The sequence below is a fragment of the Oncorhynchus masou genome, unplaced genomic scaffold, assembly GCF_036934945.1.
Source record: "Oncorhynchus masou masou isolate Uvic2021 unplaced genomic scaffold, UVic_Omas_1.1 unplaced_scaffold_903, whole genome shotgun sequence".
In the NCBI taxonomy this organism is placed as follows: domain Eukaryota; kingdom Metazoa; phylum Chordata; class Actinopteri; order Salmoniformes; family Salmonidae; genus Oncorhynchus; species Oncorhynchus masou.
In genome coordinates this window covers 51,700-70,648 of record NW_027015503.1, presented here as the reverse complement: position 1 = coordinate 70,648, position 18,949 = coordinate 51,700, and the positions used below count along the sequence as shown (strand labels likewise).

Below are 18,949 nucleotides of genomic sequence, written 5' to 3'. Positions count from 1 at the left end.
TGAACCATAGCCAGAGGATGGCTACATTACTACCCCACATTGAACCACAGAGGATGGCTACATTACTACTCTATATTGAACCAGAGGATGGCTAAATTACTACTCCACATTGAACCACAACCAGAGGATGGCTACATTACTACTCTATATTGAACCAGAGGATGGCTACATTACTACTCCACATTGAAACCCAGCCAAAGGATGGCTACATTACTACTCCACATTGAACCACAACCAGAGGATGGCTACATTACTACTCTATATTGAACCAGAGGATGGCTAAATTACTACTCCACATTGAAACCCAGCCAGAGGATGGCTACATTACTACTCCACATTGAACCACAACCAGAGGATGGCTACATTACCACTCTACATTGAACCACAGCCAGAGGATGGCTACATTACTACTCCACATTGAACCACAGCCAGAGGATGGCTACATTACTACTCCACATTGAAACCCAGCCAGAGGATGGCTACATTACTACTCCACATTGAACCAGAGGATGGCTACATTACTACTCCACATTGAACCACAGCCAGAGGATGGCTACATTACTACTCCACATTGAACCACAACCAGAGGATGGCTACATTACTACTCCACATTGAAACCCAGCCAGAGGATGGCTACATTACTACTCCACATTGAACCACAACCAGAGGATGGCTACATTACCACTCTACATTGAACCACAGCCAGAGGATGGCTACATTACTACTCCACATTGAACCACAGCCAGAGGATGGCTACATTACTACTCCACATTGAAACCCAGCCAGAGGATGGCTACATTACTACTCCACATTGAAACCCAGCCAGAGGATGGCTACATTACTAAACCACATTGAACCACAGCCAGAGGATGGCTACATTACTACTCCACATTGAAACCCAGCCAGAGGATGGCTACATTACTACTCCGTATTGAAACCCAGCCAGAGGATGTCTACATTACTACTCCGTATTGAACCACAGCCAGAGGATGGCTACATTACTACTCCACATTGAACCACAGCCAGAGGATGGCTAAATTACTACTCTACATTGAACCACAGAGGATGGCTACATTACTACTCCACATTGAACCACAGCCAGAGGATGGCTACATTACTACTCCACATTGAACAACAGAGGATGGCTACATTACTACTCTACATTGAACCACAGCCAGAGGATGGCTACATTACTACTCCACATTGAACCAGAGGATGGCTACATTACTACTCTACATTGAACCACAGCCAGAGGATGGCTACATTACTACTCTACATTGAACCACAGCCAGAGGATGGCTACATTACTACTCTACATTGAACCACAGAGGTCAGGTGGACAGGGCGTGGAGGTCAGGTGGACAGGGCGTGGAGGTCAGGTGGACAGGGCGTGGAGGTCAGGTGGACACGGCGTGGAGGTCAGGTGTATGTCTCACCTCCTTTAATCAGCTCAGTATGCAGGTAGGCCAGGCCTCTGGTGATGGAATGGGCCAGACGACAGCTCCTCATCCAGTCTCCTGTCTGCAGGCCCAGGTAGCGATACAAAGAGCCCTGACAGAGAGAGAGAGAGGAGGGAAGGATATATACTGTATTAAAACATCATAATACACCCAGGACACACAGAGAGAGGGGGGGAGGGAGGGAGGGGGAGATGGATGGTGTGAGGGATGGATGGAGGGAGGGAGGGAGGGAGGGGGGGATGGATGGAGGGAGGGAGAGATGGATGGAGGGAGAGAGAGATGGAAAGAGAGAGAGATGGAAAGAGAGAGATATGGAAAGAGAGAGATATGGAAAGAGAGAGATATGGAAAGAGAGAGATATGGAAAGAGAGAGATATGGAAAGAGAGAGATATGGAAAGAGAGAGATATGGAAAGAGAGATATGGAGGGAGAGAGATGGAAAGAGAGAGAGATGGAGGGAGAGAGAGATGGAAAGAAAGAGATGGAGAGAGAGAGATGGAGAGAGAGCTGGAGGGAGACAGAGAGAGAGCTGGAGGGAGACAGAGAGACAGATGGATATATATATATATATATATATATATCCATATATACTGTATTAATACATCATAATACACCAGGACACAGAGAGAGAGCGAGAGAGAGACAGAGGGAGAGATGGAGGGGGAGAGAGAGATGGAGAGAAAGAGAGATGGAGAGAGAGAGAGCTGGAGGGAGACAGAGAGACAGAGGGATATATATATATATATATTTATACTGTATTAATACATCATAATACACCAGGACACAGAGAGAGAGAGAGAGACAGTGCTGAGGTGGTTTGTCACTTTAAATAAAAGGGAATCAGCTGCCTAAGCCGTCTGGAACCAGTATAACCCAGTAGAAGGTACTCCACTCGGCCCCCAGCCGTCTGGAACCAGTAGAACCCAGTAGAAGGTACTCCACTCGGCCCCCAGGCGTCTGGAACCAGTAGAACCCAGTAGAAGGTACTCCACTCGGCCCCCAGGCGTCTGGAACCAGTATAACCCAGTAGAAGGTACTCCACTCGGCCCCCAGGCGTCTGGAACCAGTAGAACCCAGTAGAAGGTACTCCACTCGGCCCCCAGCCGTCTGGAACCAGTAGAACCCAGTAGAAGGTACTCCACTCGGCCCCCCAGCCGTCTGGAACCAGTATAACCCAGTAGAAGGTACTCCACTCGGCCCCCAGCCGTCTGGAACCAATAGAATCTAGTAGAAGGTACTTACGTGGGGGTAGTACTCCATGACCAGAAGGTACTCCACTCGGCCCTCGGCCCCCAGCCGTTCGTCGGCAGCGATGAAGTGAGCGATGTTGTCATGCTCCAGCAGGGGGAGACAATAAATGGAACACTCGTTCAGGAAGTTCTGCCGATTGGCTGAGCTGAACACCTTCACAGCCACCTGTCGCTCGTCCAACGAACCACAGAACACCGAGCCATACCGGCCTCGACCTATCAGCTGACAGAGAAAAAGAGGGAGAAGAAAGGTTGAGAAAAGACGACTGGATCTCAATTACATTTTGGTCCTCAAACCGATTCTCTCTATGTGCAGCTGTAGCAGCTGTGGTAGGTGTAGATGTGTATAAGGTAGAATATCTGTAGTAGTTGTAGTAGCTGTAGATGTGTATAAGGTAGAATATCTGTAGTAGCTGTAGATGTGTATAAGGTAGAATATCTGTAGTAGTTGTAGTAGCTGTAGATGTGTATAAGGTAGAATATCTGTAGTAGCTGTAGATGTGTATAAGGTAGAATATCTGTAGTAGCTGTAGTAGATGTGTATAAGCTGTAGATGTGTAGTAGCTGTAGATGTGTAGTAGGTGTAGATGTATAGTAGGTAGAGTAGTTGTAGTAGGTGTAGATGTGTAGTAGGTAGAATAGCTGTAGTAGGTGTAGATGTGTAGTAGGTAGAATAGCTGTAGTAGGTGTAGATGTGTAGTAGATAGAATAGCTGTAGTAGTTGTAGTATGTAGAATAGCTATAGTAGGTGTAGATGTGTAGTAGCTGTAGATGTGTAGTAGCTGTAGATGTGTAGTAGGTAGAATAGTTGTAGTAGGTGTAGATGTGTAGTAGATCGAATAGCTATAGTAGGTGTAGATGTGTAGTAGATAGAATAGCTGTAGTAGTTGTAGTATGTAGAATAGCTATAGTAGGTGTAGATGTGTAGTAGGTAGAATAGCTGTAGTAGGTATAGAAGGTAGAATAGTTGTAGTAGTTGTAGATGTGTAGTAGATGTGTAGTAGGTAGAATAGCTGTAGTAGTTGTACATGTGTAGTAGGTAGAATAGTTGTAGATGTGTAGTAGGTGTAGATGTGTAGTAGGTAGAATAGCTGTAGTAGATGTGTATAAGGTAGAATAGCTGTAGTAGCTGTAGATGTGTAGTAGGTAGAATAGTTGTAGTAGTTGTAGATGTGTAGTAGGTGTAGATGTGTAGTAGGTAGAATAGTTGTAGTAGTTGTAGATGTGTAGTAGGTAGAATAGCTGTAGTAGATGTGTAGTAGGTAGAAAAGTTGTAGTAGGTGTAGATGTGTAGTAGATAGAATAGCTGTAGTAGCTGTAGTAGGTAGAATAGCTGTAGTAGGTGTAGATGTGCAGTAGGTAGAATAGCTGTAGTAGGTATAGAAGGTAGAATAGTTGTAGTAGTTGTAGATAGAATAGCTGTAGTATGTGTAGATGTGTAGTAGGTGTAGATGTGTAGTAGGTAGAATAGCTGTAGTAGGTGTAGATGTGTAGTAGGTAGAATAGCTGTAGTAGGTGTAGATGTGTAGTAGGTAGAATAGCTGTAGTAGGTGTAGATGTGTAGTAGGTAGAATAGCTGTAGTAGTTGTAGATGTGTAGTAGGTAGAATAGTTGTAGATGTGTATAAAGTAGAATATATGTAGTAGCTGTAGATGTGTATAAGGTAGAATAGCTGTAGTAGGTGTAGATGTGTAGTAGGTAGAATAGTTGTAGTAGGTAGAATAGCTGTAGTATGTGTAGATGTGTAGTAGGTGTAGATGTCTGGTAGGTAGAATAGCTGTAGTATGTGTAGATGTGTAGTAGGTGTAGATGTCTGGTAGGTAGAATAGCTGTAGTATGTGTAGATGTGTAGTAGGTGTAGATGTCTGGTAGGTAGAATAGCTGTAGTAGGTGTAGATGTGTAGTAGGTAGAATAGCTGTAGTAGGTGTAGATGTGTAGTAGGTAGAATAGCTGTAGTAGTTGTAGATGTGTAGTAGGTAGAATAGTTGTAGATGTGTAGTAGGTGTAGATGTGTAGTAGGTAGAATAGCTGTAGTAGGTGTAGATGTGTAGTAGGTAGAATAGCTGTAGTAGGTGTAGATGTGTAGTAGGTAGAATAGCTGTAGTAGGTGTAGATGTGTAGTAGGTAGAATAGCTGTAGTAGTTGTAGATGTGTAGTAGGTAGAATAGTTGTAGATGTGTATAAAGTAGAATATATGTAGTAGCTGTAGATGTGAATGTAGATGTGTAGAATAGCTGTAGTAGGTGTAGATGTGTAGTAGGTAGAATAGTTGATGTGTAGTAGGTAGAATAGCTGTAGTATGTGTAGATGTGTAGTAGGTGTAGATGTCTGGTAGGTAGAATAGCTGTAGTATGTGTAGAATAGTAGATGTGTAGTAGGTGTAGATGTCTGGTAGGTAGAATAGCTGTAGTATGTGTAGATGTGTAGTAGGTGTAGCTGTCTGGTAGGTAGAATAGCTGTAGTAGGTGTAGATGTGTAGTAGGTAGAATAGCTGTAGTAGGTGTAGATGTGTAGTAGGTAGAATAGCTGTAGTAGTTGTAGATGTTGTGACGACCCTCCCACTCTGTCTGCCGTATTCTGTTTTTGTTCTTGTTTCCTTATTAGGATGCCGGTGGGCGGAGTTGGGGAGGGTCGTCAGCTACATGGGAAACACCTGGGCCAGGTGTGTCCCAGGATAAATAGACCTCTTCCACATTTATGGAGGAGACTCTCTCCATGCAGACACCTTTGTAGATTGTGTTGTGGTTCTTGGTGGCCTTTTGTTTGTTTGCATTGGCACCTTTCAACACCCTGCATTATCACATTCATGCATGCAAAACACTCACTTACACTACTGATTACTGATTACACACACCATTGTATATTTTCCTTAGTTGCTTTGGTTAATAAATATATATTTTGTTACTCCTTATCTCCACGTTGTCTCCCTTTGTTACGGGCTTTGAGCCGGTTCGTGACAATGTGTAGTAGGTAGAATAGTTGTAGTAGGTGTAGATGTGTAGTAGGTAGAATAGTTGTAGTAGTTGTAGATGTGTATAAGGTAGAATAGCTGTATTAGGTGTAGATGTGTAGTAGGTAGAATAGTTGTAGTAGTTGTAGATGTGTAGTAGATAGAATAGCTGTAGTAGCTATAGATGTGTAGTAGGTGTAGATAGTAGTAGGTAGAACAGCTGTAGTAGTTGTAGATGTGTAGTAGGTAGAATAGTTGTAGATGTGTATAAAGTAGAATATGTAGTAGCTGTAGATGTGTATAAGGTAGAATAGCTGTATTAGGTGTAGATGTGTAGTAGGTAGAATAGTTGTAGTAGTTGTAGATGTGTAGTAGATAGAATAGCTGTAGTAGCTATAGATGTGTAGTAGGTGTAGATAGTAGTAGGTAGAACAGCTGTAGTAGTTGTAGATGTGTAGTAGGTAGAATAGCTGTAGTAGGTGTAGATGTGTAGTAGGTAGAATAGTTGTAGTAGGTGTAGATGTGTAGTAGGTAGAATAGCTGTAGTAGCTAGAATAGCTGTAGTAGCTGTAGATGTGTAGTAGGTAGAATAGTTGTAGTAGGTGTAGTAGTTGTAGATGTGTATAAGGTAGAATAGTTGTAGTAGGTGTAGATGTTTAGTAGGCAGAATAGTTGTAGTAGTTGTAGATGTGTAGTAGGTAGAACAGCTGTAGTAGGTATATAAGGTAGAATAGTTGTAGTAGTTGTAGATGTGTAGTAGATAGAACAGCTGTAGTAGGTATAGAAGGTAGAATAGTTGTAGTAGTTGTAGATGTGTAGTAGATAGAATAGCTGTAGTAGGTGTAGATGTGTAGTAGGTAGAATAGTTGTAGTAGGTGTAGATGTGTAGTAGGTAGAATAGCTGTAGTAGATAGAATAGCTGTAGTAGCTATAGATGTGTAGTAGGTGTAGATAGTAGTAGGTAGAACAGCTGTAGTAGTTGTAGATGTGTAGTAGGTAGAATAGTTGTAGATGTGTATAAAGTAGAATATATGTAGTAGCTGTAGATGTGTATAAGGTAGAATAGCTGTAGTAGGTGTAGATGTGTAGTAGGTAGAATAGTTGTAGTAGGTAGAATAGTTGTAGTAGGTGTATATGTGTAGTAGGTAGAATAGTTGTAGTAGGTGTATATGTGTAGTAGGTAGAATAGTTGTAGATGTGTATGAAGTAGAATAGATGTAGTAGCTGTAGTAGATGTGTATAAGGTAGAATAGCTGTAGTAGCTGTAGTAGATGTGTATAAGGTAGAATAGCTGAAGTAGCTGTCGATGTGTAGTAGCTGTAGATGTGTAGTAGGTGGAATAGTTGTAGTAGGTGTAGATGTGTAGTAGGTAGAATAGTTGTAGTAGGTGTAGATGTGTAGTAGGTAGAATAGTTGTAGTATGTGTAGATGTGTAGTAGGTAGAATAGCTGTAGTAGATGTGTATAAGGTAGAATAGCTGTATTAGGTGTAGATGTGTAGTAGGTAGAATAGTTGTAGTAGTTGTAGATGTGTAGTAGATAGAATAGCTGTAGTAGCTATAGATGTGTAGTAGGTGTAGATGTGTAGTAGGTAGAACAGCTGTAGTAGTTGTAGATGTGTATAAGGTAGAATAGCTGTAGTAGGTGTAGATGTGTAGTAGGTAGAATAGTTGTAGTAGGTGTATATGTGTAGGAGGTAGAATAGCTGTAGTAGATGTGTAGTAGGTAGAATAGTTGTAGTAGGTATAGATGTATAGTAGGTAGAAAAGTTGTAGTAGGTGTAGATGTGTACTAGGTAGAATAGATGTAGTAGGTGTAGATGTGTAGTAGCTGTAGATGTGTACTAGGTAGAATAGCTGTAGTAGTTGTAGATGTGTATAAGGTAGAATACCTGTAGTAGCTGTAGTAGCTGTAGATGTGTAGTAGCTGTAGATGTGTAGTAGGTGTAGATGTGTAGTAGGTGTAGATGTGTAGTAGGTAGAATAGCTGTAGTAGATGTGTAGTAGGTAGAATAGTTGTAGATGTGTAGAAGATAGAATAGCTGGAGTAGGTGTAGATGTGTATAAGGTAGAATACCTGTAGTAGCTGTAGTAGCTGTAGATGTGTAGTAGCTGTAGATGTGTAGTAGGTGTAGATGTGTTTTAGGTAGAATAGCTGGAGTAGTTGTAGATGTGTATAAGGTAGAATAGCTGTAGTAGTTGTAGATGTGTATAAGGTAGAATACCTGTAGTAGCTGTAGTAGCTGTAGATGTGTAGTAGCTGTAGATGTGTAGTAGGTGTAGATGTGTATAAGGTAGAATATCTGTAGTAGTTGTAGATGTGTATAAGGTAGAATACCTGTAGTAGCTGTAGCTGTAGATGTGTAGTAGGTGTAGATGTGTAGTAAGTGTAGATGTGTAGTAGGTAGAATAGTTGTAGATGTGTAGAAGATAGAATAGCTGGAGTAAGTGTAGATGTGTATAAGGTAGAATAGCTGTAGTAGGTGTAGATGTGTAGTAGGTAGCATAGCTGTAGTAATTGTAGATGTGTATAAGGTAGAATAGCTGTAGTAGGTGTAGATGTGTAGTAGGTAGAATAGCTGTAGTAGGTGTAGTAGTTGTGTAGTAGGTAGAATAGTTGTAGTAGGTGTAGATGTGTAGTAGGTAGAATAGCTGTAGTAATTGTAGATGTGTAGTAGGTAGAATAGCTGTAGTAGGTGTAGATGTGTAGTAGGTAGAATAGTTGTAGTAGGTGTAGATGTGTAGTAGGTAGAATAGCTGTAGTAATTGTAGATGTGTAGTAGGTAGAATAGCTGTAGTAGGTGTAGATGTGTAGTAGGTAGAATAGTTGTAGTAGGTGTAGATGTGTAGTAGGTAGAATAGTTGTAGTAGGTGTAGATGTGTAGTAGGTAGAATAGCTGTAGTAATTGTAGATGTGTAGTAGGTAGAATAGCTGTAGTAGGTGTAGATGTGTAGTAGGTAGAATAGTTGTAGTAGGTGTAGATGTGTAGTAGGTAGAATAGTTGTAGTAGGTGTAGATGTGTATAAGGTAGAATAGCTGTAGTAGGTGTAGTAGCTGTAGATGTGTAGTAGGTAGAATAGTTGTAGTAGGTGTAGATGTAGTAGTAGGTAGAATAGTTGTAGTAGGTGTAGATGTGTAGTAGGTAGAATAGCTGTAGTAAATGAAGATGTGTAGTAGGTAGAATAGCTGTAGTAGGTGTAAGTGAAGATAGAATAGCTGTAGAGTAGGTGTAGATGTGTAGTAAGGTAGAATAGTTGTAGTAGCTGTGTAGCTGTAGATGTGTAGTAGCTGTAGAATAGCTGTAGTAGGTGTAGATGTGTTTTAGGTAGAATAGCTGTAGTAGTTGTAGATGTGTATAAGGTAGAATAGCTGTAGTAGTTGTAGATGTGTATAAGGTAGAATAACTGTAGTAGCTGTAGTAGCTGTAGATGTAATAACTGTAGTAGCTGTAATGTGTAGTAGGTGTAGATGTGTAATAACTGTAGAATAGCTGTAGTAGTTGTAGATGTGTATAACTGTAGCAGCTGTAATAACTGTAGTAGCTGTAGTAACTGTAGCAGCTGTAGATAACTGTAGTAACTGTAGCAGCTGTAATAACTGTAGTAGCTGTAATAACTGTAGAATAGTTGTAATAACTGATGTGCTGTAATAATAGAATAACTGTAGTAGCTAATAACTGTGTAGATGTGTATAGCTGTAGAATAACTGTAGTAGGTGTAGATGTAATAACTGTAGTAGGTGTAATAACTGCTAACTGTAGTAGTTGTAGATGTGTATAACTGTAATAACTTTATAGCTGTAGTAGCTGTAGAACTGTAGTAGCTGTAATAACTGAATAGCTGTAATAACTGTAGTAGCTGTAATAACTGTAGGTAGTAATAGTAATAACTGTAGTAGGTGTAGATGTGTAGTAGGTAATAACTAGCTGTAGTAACTGTAGATGTAATAAGCTTTAGTAGGTAGAATAGCTGTAGTAGCTGTAATAACTGATAGTGTAGTAGGTAGAATAGTTGTAGTAGGTGTAGATGTGTAGTAGCTGTAATAACTGTAGTAGGTAGAATAGCTGTAGTAATGTGTAGATGTGTAACTGTAGGTGTAATAGCTGTAGTAGGTGTAGATGTGTAATAACTGTAGGTAGAATAGTTGTAGTAGGTGTAGATAACTGTAGTAGCTGTAAAAACTGAATAGCTGTAGTAGGTGTAGATGTGTAGTAACTGGTAGAATAGCTGTAATAACTGTAGTATGTGTAGTAGGTAGAATAGCTGTAGTAGGTGTAGATGTAACTGTAGTAACTGGTAGAATAGCTGTAGTAGGTGTAGATGTGTAGTAGGTAGAATAACTTGTAGTAGGTGTAGATGCTGTATAAGGTAGAACTGTAGTAGCTGTAGTAGGTGTAGTAGCTGTAGTGTGTAGTAGGTAGAATAGTTGTAGTAGGTGTAGATGTGTAGTAGGTAGAATAGTTGTAGTAGGTGTAGATGTGTAGTAGGTAGAATAGCTGTAGTAAATGAAGATGTGTAGTAGGTAGAATAGCTGTAGTAGGTGTGGAAGTGTACTAGGTAGAATAGCTGTAGTAATTGTAGATGTGTAGTAGGTAGAATAGTTGAAGTAGCTGTAATAGATGTGCATAAGGTAGAATAGCTGTAGTAGCTGTAGATGTCTATAAGGTAGAATAGCTGTAAAGGTTGTAGTAGCTGTAATAACTGTAGTAGCTGTAGCAGCTGAAGTAGCAGTTATAACTGTAGAAGCTGTAATAACTGTAGCAGTTGTAATAACTCTAATAACTGTAGCAGCTGTAATAACTTTAGTAGCTGTAATAACTGTAGTAGCTGTAATAACTGTAGTAGCTGTAATAACTTTAGTAGCTGTAATAACTGTAATAACTGTTGCAGCTGTAATAACTGTAGTAGCTGTAATAACTGTAGTAGCTGTGGTAGCTGTAGCAGCTGTAGTAACTGTAGCAGCTGTAGTAACTGTAGCAGCTGTAATAACTGTAGTAGCTGTAATAACTGTAGCAGTTGTAATAACTGTAATAACTGTAGCAGCTGTAATAACTTTAGTAGCTGTAATAACTGTAGTAGCTGTAATAACTGTAGTTAACTAACTGTAATAACTGTTGCAGCTGTAATAACTGTAGTAGCTGTAATAACTGTAGTAGCTGTAATAACTGTAGTAGCTGTAATAACTGTAGTAGCTGTGGTAACTGTAGCAGCTGTAATAACTGTAGTAGCTGTAATAAATGTAGCAGCAGTAATAACTGTAATAACTGTAGTAACTGTAATAACTGTAGTAACTGTAACTGTAACTGTAATAACTGTCGTAACTGTAATAACTTTAGTGGCTGTAGTAGCTGTAATAACTGTCGTAACTGTAATAACTGTAGTAACTGTAGTAGCTGTAATAACTGTAGTAGCTGTAATAACTGTAGTAGCTGTAGCTGTAATAACTGTAGTAGCTGTAATAACTGTAGTAGCTGTAATAACTGTAACTCTAGTAGCTGTAATAACTGTAGTAGCTGTAATAACTGTAGTAACTGTAGCAGTAATAACTGTAGCAACTGTATTAACTGAAGTAGCTGTAATAAGCTTTAACAACTGTCGTAGCTGAAATAGCTGTAGTAGCTGTAATAACTGTAGTAGCTGTAATAACTGTAGTAGCTGTAATAACTGTAGTAGCTGTAAAAACTGTAGTAGCTGGAAAAACTGTAGCGACTGTAATAACTGTAGCAGATGTAGTAGCTGTAATAACTGTAGTAGCTGTAATAACTGTAGTAGCTGTAGTAAGCTTTAACAACTGTAGTAGCTGTAATAGCTGTAGTAGCTGTAAAAACTGTAATAACTGTAGTAGCTGTAGTAGCTGTAAAAACTGTAATAGCTGTAGTAGCTGTAATAACTGTAGTAGCTGTAATAACTGTAGTAGCTGTAATAGCTGTAATAACTAGTAACTGTAATAGCTGTAGTAGCTGTAATAACTGCAGTAGCTGTAGCAGCTGTAATAACTGTAGTAACTGTAGTAGCTGTAGTAGCTGTAATAACTGCAGTAGCTGTAGCAGCTGTAATAACTGTAGTAACTGTAGTAGCTGTAGTAGCTGTAGTAGCTGTAGTAACTGTAGTAGCTGTAATAACTGTAAAAACTGTAATAACTGTCGTAGCTGTAGTAGCTGTAATAACTGTAGTAACTGTAGTAGCTGTAATAACTGTAGTAGCTGTAATAACTGTAGCAGCTGTAATAACTGTAGCGACTGTAATAACTGTAGCAGCTGTAGTAGCTGTAATAAATGTAGCAGCAGTAATAACTAATAACTGTAGCAGCTGTAGTAGCTGTAATAAATGTAGCAGCAGTAATAACTGTAATAACTTTAGTGGCTGTAATAACTTTAGTGGCTGTAGTAGCTGTAATAACTTTAGTGGCTGTAGTAGCTGTAATAACTGTAGTAGCTGTAAAAACTGTAATAACTGTAGTAGCTATAGTAACTGTAGTAGCTGTAATAACTGCAGTAGCTGTAGCAGCTGTAATAACTGTAGTAACTGTAATAACTTTAGTAGCTGTAGTAACTGTAGTAGCTGTAATAACTGTAGTAGCTGTAATAGCTGTAGTAGCTGTAAAAACTGTAATAACTGTAGTAGCTGTAGTAACTGTAGTAGCTGTAGTAACTGTAGTAGTGTAATAACTGTAACTTTAGCTGTAGTAGCTGTAGTAATAACTGTAGTAGCTGTAATAACTGTAGTAACTGTAGTAGCTGTAATAACTGTAGTAGCTGTAATAACTGTAGTAGCTGTAATAACTGTAGTAGCTGTAATAACTGTAGTAGCTGTAATAACTGTAGTAGCTGTAATAACTGTAGTAACTAGCTGTAATAACTGTAGTAGCTGTAATAACTGTAGTAGCTGTAAAAACTGTAATAACTGTAGTAGCTGTAGTAGCTGTAAAAAGTAACTGTAGTAGCTGTAATAACTGTAGTAGCTGTAAAAACTGTAGCAACTGTAATAACTGTAGTAGCTGTAGTAACTGTAGTAGCTGTAATAACTGTAGTAACTGTAATAGCTGTAGTAGCTGTAGTAACTGTAGTAGCTGTAATAACTGTAGTAGCTGTAATAACTGTAGTAGCTGTAGTAACTGTAGTTAACTTTAACAACTGTAGTAACTGTAGTAACTGTAATAACTGTAGTAGCTGTAATAACTGTAGTAGCTGTAATAGCTGTAATAACTGTAGTAACTGTAATAGCTGTAGTAGCTGTAATAACTGTAGTAGCTGTAATAGCTGTAATAACTGTAGTAGCTGTAATAACTGTAGAAACTGTAGTAGCTGTAATAACTGTAGTAGCTGTAATAACTGTAGTAACTGTAATAACTGTAGTAACTGTAATAACTTTAGTGGCTGTAATAACTTTAGTGGCTGTAGTAGCTGTAATAACTTTAGTGGCTGTAGTAGCTGTAATAACTGTAGTAGCTGTAAAAACTGTAATAACTGTAGTAGCTATAGTAACTGTAGTAGCTGTAATAACTGCAGTAGCTGTAGCAGCTGTAATAACTGTAGTAACTGTAATAACTTTAGTAGCTGTAGTAACTGTAGTAGCTGTAATAACTGTAGTAGCTGTAATAGCTGTAGTAGCTGTAAAAACTGTAATAACTGTAGTAGCTGTAGTAACTGTAGTAGCTGTAGTAGCTGTAGTAACTGTAGTAGTTGTAGTAACTTTAGTAGCTGTAGTAACTGTTGTAGCTGTAGTAACTGTAGTAACTGTAGTAGCTGTAATAACTGTAGTAGCTGTAATAACTGTAGTAGCTGTAGTAACTGTAATAACTGTAGTAGCTGTAATAACTGTAGTAGCTGTAATAACTGTAGTAGCTGTAATAACTGTAGTAGCTGTAAAAACTGTAGTAGCTGTAAAAACTGTAATAACTGTAGTAGCTGTAGTAGCTGTAAAAACTGTAGTAGCTGTAATAACTGTAGTAGCTGTAAAAACTGTAATAACTGTAGTAGCTGTAGTAACTGTAGTAGCTGTAATAACTGTAGTAGCTGTAGTAACTGTAGTAACTGTAGTAGCTGTAATAACTGTAGTAGCTGAAATAACTGTAGTAGCTGTAGTAACTGTAGTTAACTTTAACAACTGTAGTAACTGTAGTAACTGTAATAACTGTAGTAGCTGTAATAACTGTAGTAGCTGTAATAGCTGTAGTAGCTGTAAAAACTAATAACTGTAGTAGCTGTAATAACTGTAGTAACTGTAGTAGCTGTAATAACTGTAGTAGCTGTAATAACTGTAGTAGCTGTAGTAACTGTAGTAAGCTTTAACAACTGTAGTAGCTGTAATAGCTGTAAAAACTAATAACTGTAGTAGCTGTAATAACTGTAGTAACTGTAGTAGCTGTAATAACTGTAGTAACTGTAATAACTGTAATAACTGTAGTAGCTGTAATAACTAGTAACTGTAATAACTGCAGTAGCTGTAGCAGCTGTAATAACTAGTAACTGTAATAACTGCAGTAGCTGTAGCAGCTGTAATAACTGTAGTAACTGTAGTAGCTGTAATAACTGCAGTAGCTGTAGCAGCTGTAATAACTGTAGTAACTGTAATAACTTTAGTAGCTGTAGTAACTGTAGTAGCTGTAATAACTGTAGTAGTTGTAATAGCTGTAGTAGCTGTAATAACTGTAGTAGCTGTAGTAACTGTAGTAGCTGTAATAACTGTAGTAGCTGTAATAACTGTAATAACTGTAGTAGCTGTAGTAGCTGTAGTAGCTGTAGTAACTGTAATAACTGTAGTAGCTGTAATAACTGTAGTAGCTGTAAAAACTGTAGTAGCTGTAAAAACTGTAATAACTGTAGTAGCTGTAAAAATTGTAATACCTGTAGTAGCTGTAGTAACTGTAGTAGCTGTAAAAACTGTAGTAGCTGTAATAACTGTAGTAGCTGTAATAACTGTAATAACTGTAGTAGCTGTAGTAACTGTAGTAGCTGTAATAACTGTAGTAGCTGTAGTAACTGTAGTAACTGTAGTAGCTGTAATAACTGTAGTAGCTGAAATAACTGTAGTAGCTGTAGTAACTGTAGTAACTGTAGTAGCTGTAATAGCTGTAGTAACTGTAATAACTGTAGTAGCTGTAATAACTGTAGTAGCTGTAATAGCTGTAATAACTGTAGTAACTGTAATAGCTGTAGTAGCTGTAATAACTGTCGTAGCTGTAATAACTGTAGTAGCTGTAGTAGCTGTAATAACTGTAATAGCTGTAGTAGCTGTAATAATTGTCGTAGCTGTAGTAATTGTAGTTAACTTTAACAATTGTAGTAACTGTAGTAGCTGTAATAACTGTAGTAGCTGTAGTAACTGTAATAACTGTAGTAGCTGTAGTAACTGTAGTAGCTGTAATAGCTGTAATAGCTGTAGTAGCTGTAATAATTGTCGTAGCTGTAGTAATTGTAGTTAACTTTAACAATTGTAGTAACTGTAGTAGCTGTAATAACTGTAGTAGCTGTAATAACTGTAATAGCTGTAGTAACTGTAATAACTGTAGTAGCTGTAGTAACTGTCGTAGCTGTAATAACTGTAATAACTGTAATAATTGTAGTAGCTGTAGTAACTGTAGTTAACTTTAACAACTGTAGTAACTGTAGTAACTGTAGTAGCAACTGTAGTAGCTGTAATAACTGTAGTAGCTGTAATAGCTGTAATAGCTGTAATAACTGTAATAACTGTAATAGCTGTAGTAACTGTAGTTAACTTTAACAACTGTAGTAGCTGTAATAACTGTAGTAGCTGTAATAACTGTAGTAGCTGTAATAACTGTAGTAGCTGTAATAACTGTCGTAGCTGTAATAACTGTAGTAGCTGTAGTAGCTGTAATAACTGTCGTAGCTGTAGTAGCTGTAATAACTGTAATAACTGTAATAACTGTAATAACTGTAGTAGCTGTAGTAGCTGTAATAACTGTAGTAGCTGTAGCCATCTGACCTCCAGTTGTTTGAGGTTGTCCAGGTCCAGAGAGCTCTCAGAACCAGCTCCCTCCATCATGTTGAGATTATGAAGGCCCTGTTTATCACCTCCTGAGAATACATACACAGTCAGACAGAGGCTTAGGTCACGGGGATAAACAGAGATAAGCATCATATTATTGTCTGGTCATCACCATGGTTACTCACTGTGCATCATGCGGTAACCGAAGAAGGCAGCAAAGATGATGACAGCCAGCACAGAGACAACAGCCAAGGAGATGACTATGGTCTCTTCACACTGCAACTGGTTGTCTACAACAGGACATAAACAACCTGTTAGTCTGTCTCTAACCTAGTAGTATTCTGGTGGTCTACAGCAGGACATAAACAACCTGTTAGTTTGTCTCTAACCTAGTAGTATTCTGGTGGTCTACAGCAGGACATAAACAACCTGTTAGTTTGTCTCTAACCTAGTAGTATTCTGGTGGTCTACAGCAGGACATAAACAACCTGTTAGTTTGTCTCTAACCTAGTAGTATTCTGGTGGTCTACAGCAGGACATAAACAACCTGTTAGTCTCTGTCTCTAACCCAGTAGTATTCTGGTGGTCTACAGCAGGACATAAACAACCTGTTAGTCTCTGTCTCTAACCTAGTAGTATTCTGGTGGTCTACAGCAGGACATAAACAACCTGTTAGTCTGTCTCTAACCTAGTAGTATTCTGGTGGTCTACAGCAGGACATAAACAACATGTTAGTCTGTCTCTAACCCAGTAGTATTCTGGTGGTCTACAGCAGGACATAAACAACCTGTTAGTCTCTGTCTCTAACCTGGTAGTATTCTGGTGGTCTACAGCAGGACATAAACAACCTGTTAGTCTGTCTCTAACCCATGACCTCTAACCTCTAACCAAGTCACAAGAATATCTTGTGACCCAAATCTGATAACATTAAAAGTGATTCATTTTTAAATCAACAAATAACCTTCAATTCATTACATGTTCATCTCTTATCAAAATAAACCAATACAGTGGGGCAAAAAAGTATTTAGTCAGCCACCAATTGTGCAAGTTCTCCCACTTAAAAATATGAGCCCTGTAAGTTTCATAATAGGTACACTTCAACTATGACAGACAAAAATGAGGAAAAAAAATCCAGAAAATCACATTGTAGGATTTTTAATGAATTTATTTGCAAATTATGGTGGAAAATAAGTATTTGGTCACCTACAAACAAGAAAGATTCCACAACGGAACCACAACCATGGTCTCAGATTGGCAGGTGGAGGACTTCTGTGAGAGGTCGCTGTCATGCCAGAGTTCTCACCAAAATCAACCAGGTCGTCTGCTGCAGTGTTGAGAGGTTGTGTGAAACCAATCTGTACGTCAAGCAAAGTTCTTAACAGTGCCAGCCCGCACTTCATTTCCACTCTCCACAAATTTCAGAGTAGGAACTGCGCGTTCCTGTGATTGTTTTTTAATTAAAATGGCCAAAAAGGAACAAAAATAGCTTCGGTCTGATTGGGGAAGGGAAAACTAGCTGTCATTGGCAGAGATGTTCGGAACTCTTTTCTTATTGGCCTATTAAATAATTTACTGCCTGGTCACCAGGCAGGCCAAAACTCCATCCCACCAGAACAGGCTGAAATGTCAGGAAGTCTTATCTCTAGCACTAAAAGGGTATTATTAGGGCCCTTTAACATCTGTGTTGCAGTGAACACAGGCGATGTCACGGATCCAGCAATCCAGCAATATTAAAAAGTGTATTGAACTTAGTAGAAAATCCACTAAATGCTGACTGACCAGCCCTTAACCAACAGGTGTAGACCTTACAGTGAAATGCTGACTGACCAGCCCTTAACCAACAGGTGTAGACCTCACAGTGAAATGCTGACTGACCAGCCCTTAACCAACAGGTGTAGACCTCACAGTGAAATGCTGACTGACCAGCCCTTAACCAACAGGTGCAGATATAAGAAACAAGAGAAACAAATAGTTAAAGAGCAGCAGTAAAATAATAATTGCGAGGCTAAATACAGATGGTTCCGGTACAGAGTCAATGTGGAGGCTATATACAGGGGGTACCGGTACAGAGTCTATGTGGAGGCTATATACAGGGGGTACTGGCACAGAGTCAATGTGGAGGCTATATACAGGGGGTACCGGTACAGAGTCAATGTGGAGGCTATATACAGGGGGTACCGGAACAGAGTCAATGTGGAGGCTATATACAGGGGGTACCTGTACAGAGTCAATGTGGAGGCTATATACAGGGTGTACCGGTTAGAGAGTCAATGTGGAGGCTATATACAGGGTATTACTGGTACAGAGTCAATGTGGAGGCTATATACAGGGGTACCGGTACAGAGTCAACGTGGAGGCTATATACAGGGGGTACCTGTACAGAGTCAATGTGGAGGCTATATACAGGGGGTACCGGAACAGAGTCAATGTGGAGGCTATATACAGGGGGTACTGGTACAGAGTCAATGTGGAGGCTATATACAGGGGGTACCGGTACAGAGTCAACGTGGAGGCTATATACAGGGGGTACCGGTACAGAGTCAACGTGGAGGCTATATACAGGGGGTACCGGTACAGAGTCAATGTGGAGGCTATATACAGGGGGTACCGGAACAGAGTCAATGTGGAGGCTATATACAGGGGGTACTGGTACAGAGTCAATGTGGAGGCTATATACAGGGGGTACCAGTACAGAGTCAATGTGGAGACTATATACAGGAGGTACCGGTACAGAGTCAATGTGGAGGCTATATACAGGGGGTACCGGTACGGAGTCAATATAGAGGCTATATACAGGGGGTACCAGTACAGAGTCAATGTGGAGACTATATACAAGAGGTACCGGGACAGAGTCAATGTGGAGACTATATACAGGGGGTACCGGTACAGAGTCTATGTGGAGGCTATATACAGGGGGTACTGGCACAGAGTCAATGTGGAGGCTATATACAGGGGGTACCGGTACAGAGTCAATGTGGAGGCTATATACAGGGGGTACCGGAACAGAGTCAATGTGGAGGCTATATACAGGGGGTACCGGTACAGTGTCAATGTGGAGGCTATATACAGGGTGTACCGGTACAGAGTCAATGTGGAGGCTATATACAGGGGGTACTGGTACAGAGTCAATGTGGAGGCTATATACAGGGGGTACCGGTACAGAGTCAACGTGGAGGCTATATACAGGGGGTACCGGTACAGAGTCAATGTGGAGGCTATATACAGGGGGTACCGGAACAGAGTCAATGTGGAGGCTATATACAGGGGGTACTGGTACAGAGTCAATGTGGAGGCTATATACAGGGGGTACCGGTACAGAGTCAACGTGGAGGCTATATA

At 39.6% G+C, this 18,949-nt stretch overlaps 1 protein-coding gene across 1 annotated transcript in view; it reads right to left on the bottom strand.

The window, feature by feature from the left end:
• The window catches only part of bmpr2b (bone morphogenetic protein receptor, type II b (serine/threonine kinase)), a 69,020-nt gene that overhangs the window by 18,399 nt on the left and 31,672 nt on the right, over window positions 1-18,949 (bottom strand). Inside the window, exons 4-7 of the mRNA XM_064964071.1 lie at window positions 15,796-15,900; window positions 15,608-15,699; window positions 2,703-2,933; window positions 1,437-1,551 (exon numbers count right to left, since the gene is read on the bottom strand). Coding sequence (XP_064820143.1) covers window positions 1,437-1,551; window positions 2,703-2,933; window positions 15,608-15,699; window positions 15,796-15,900 — 543 coding nt within the window. The remainder of the gene's footprint in view (window positions 1-1,436; window positions 1,552-2,702; window positions 2,934-15,607; window positions 15,700-15,795; window positions 15,901-18,949) is intronic.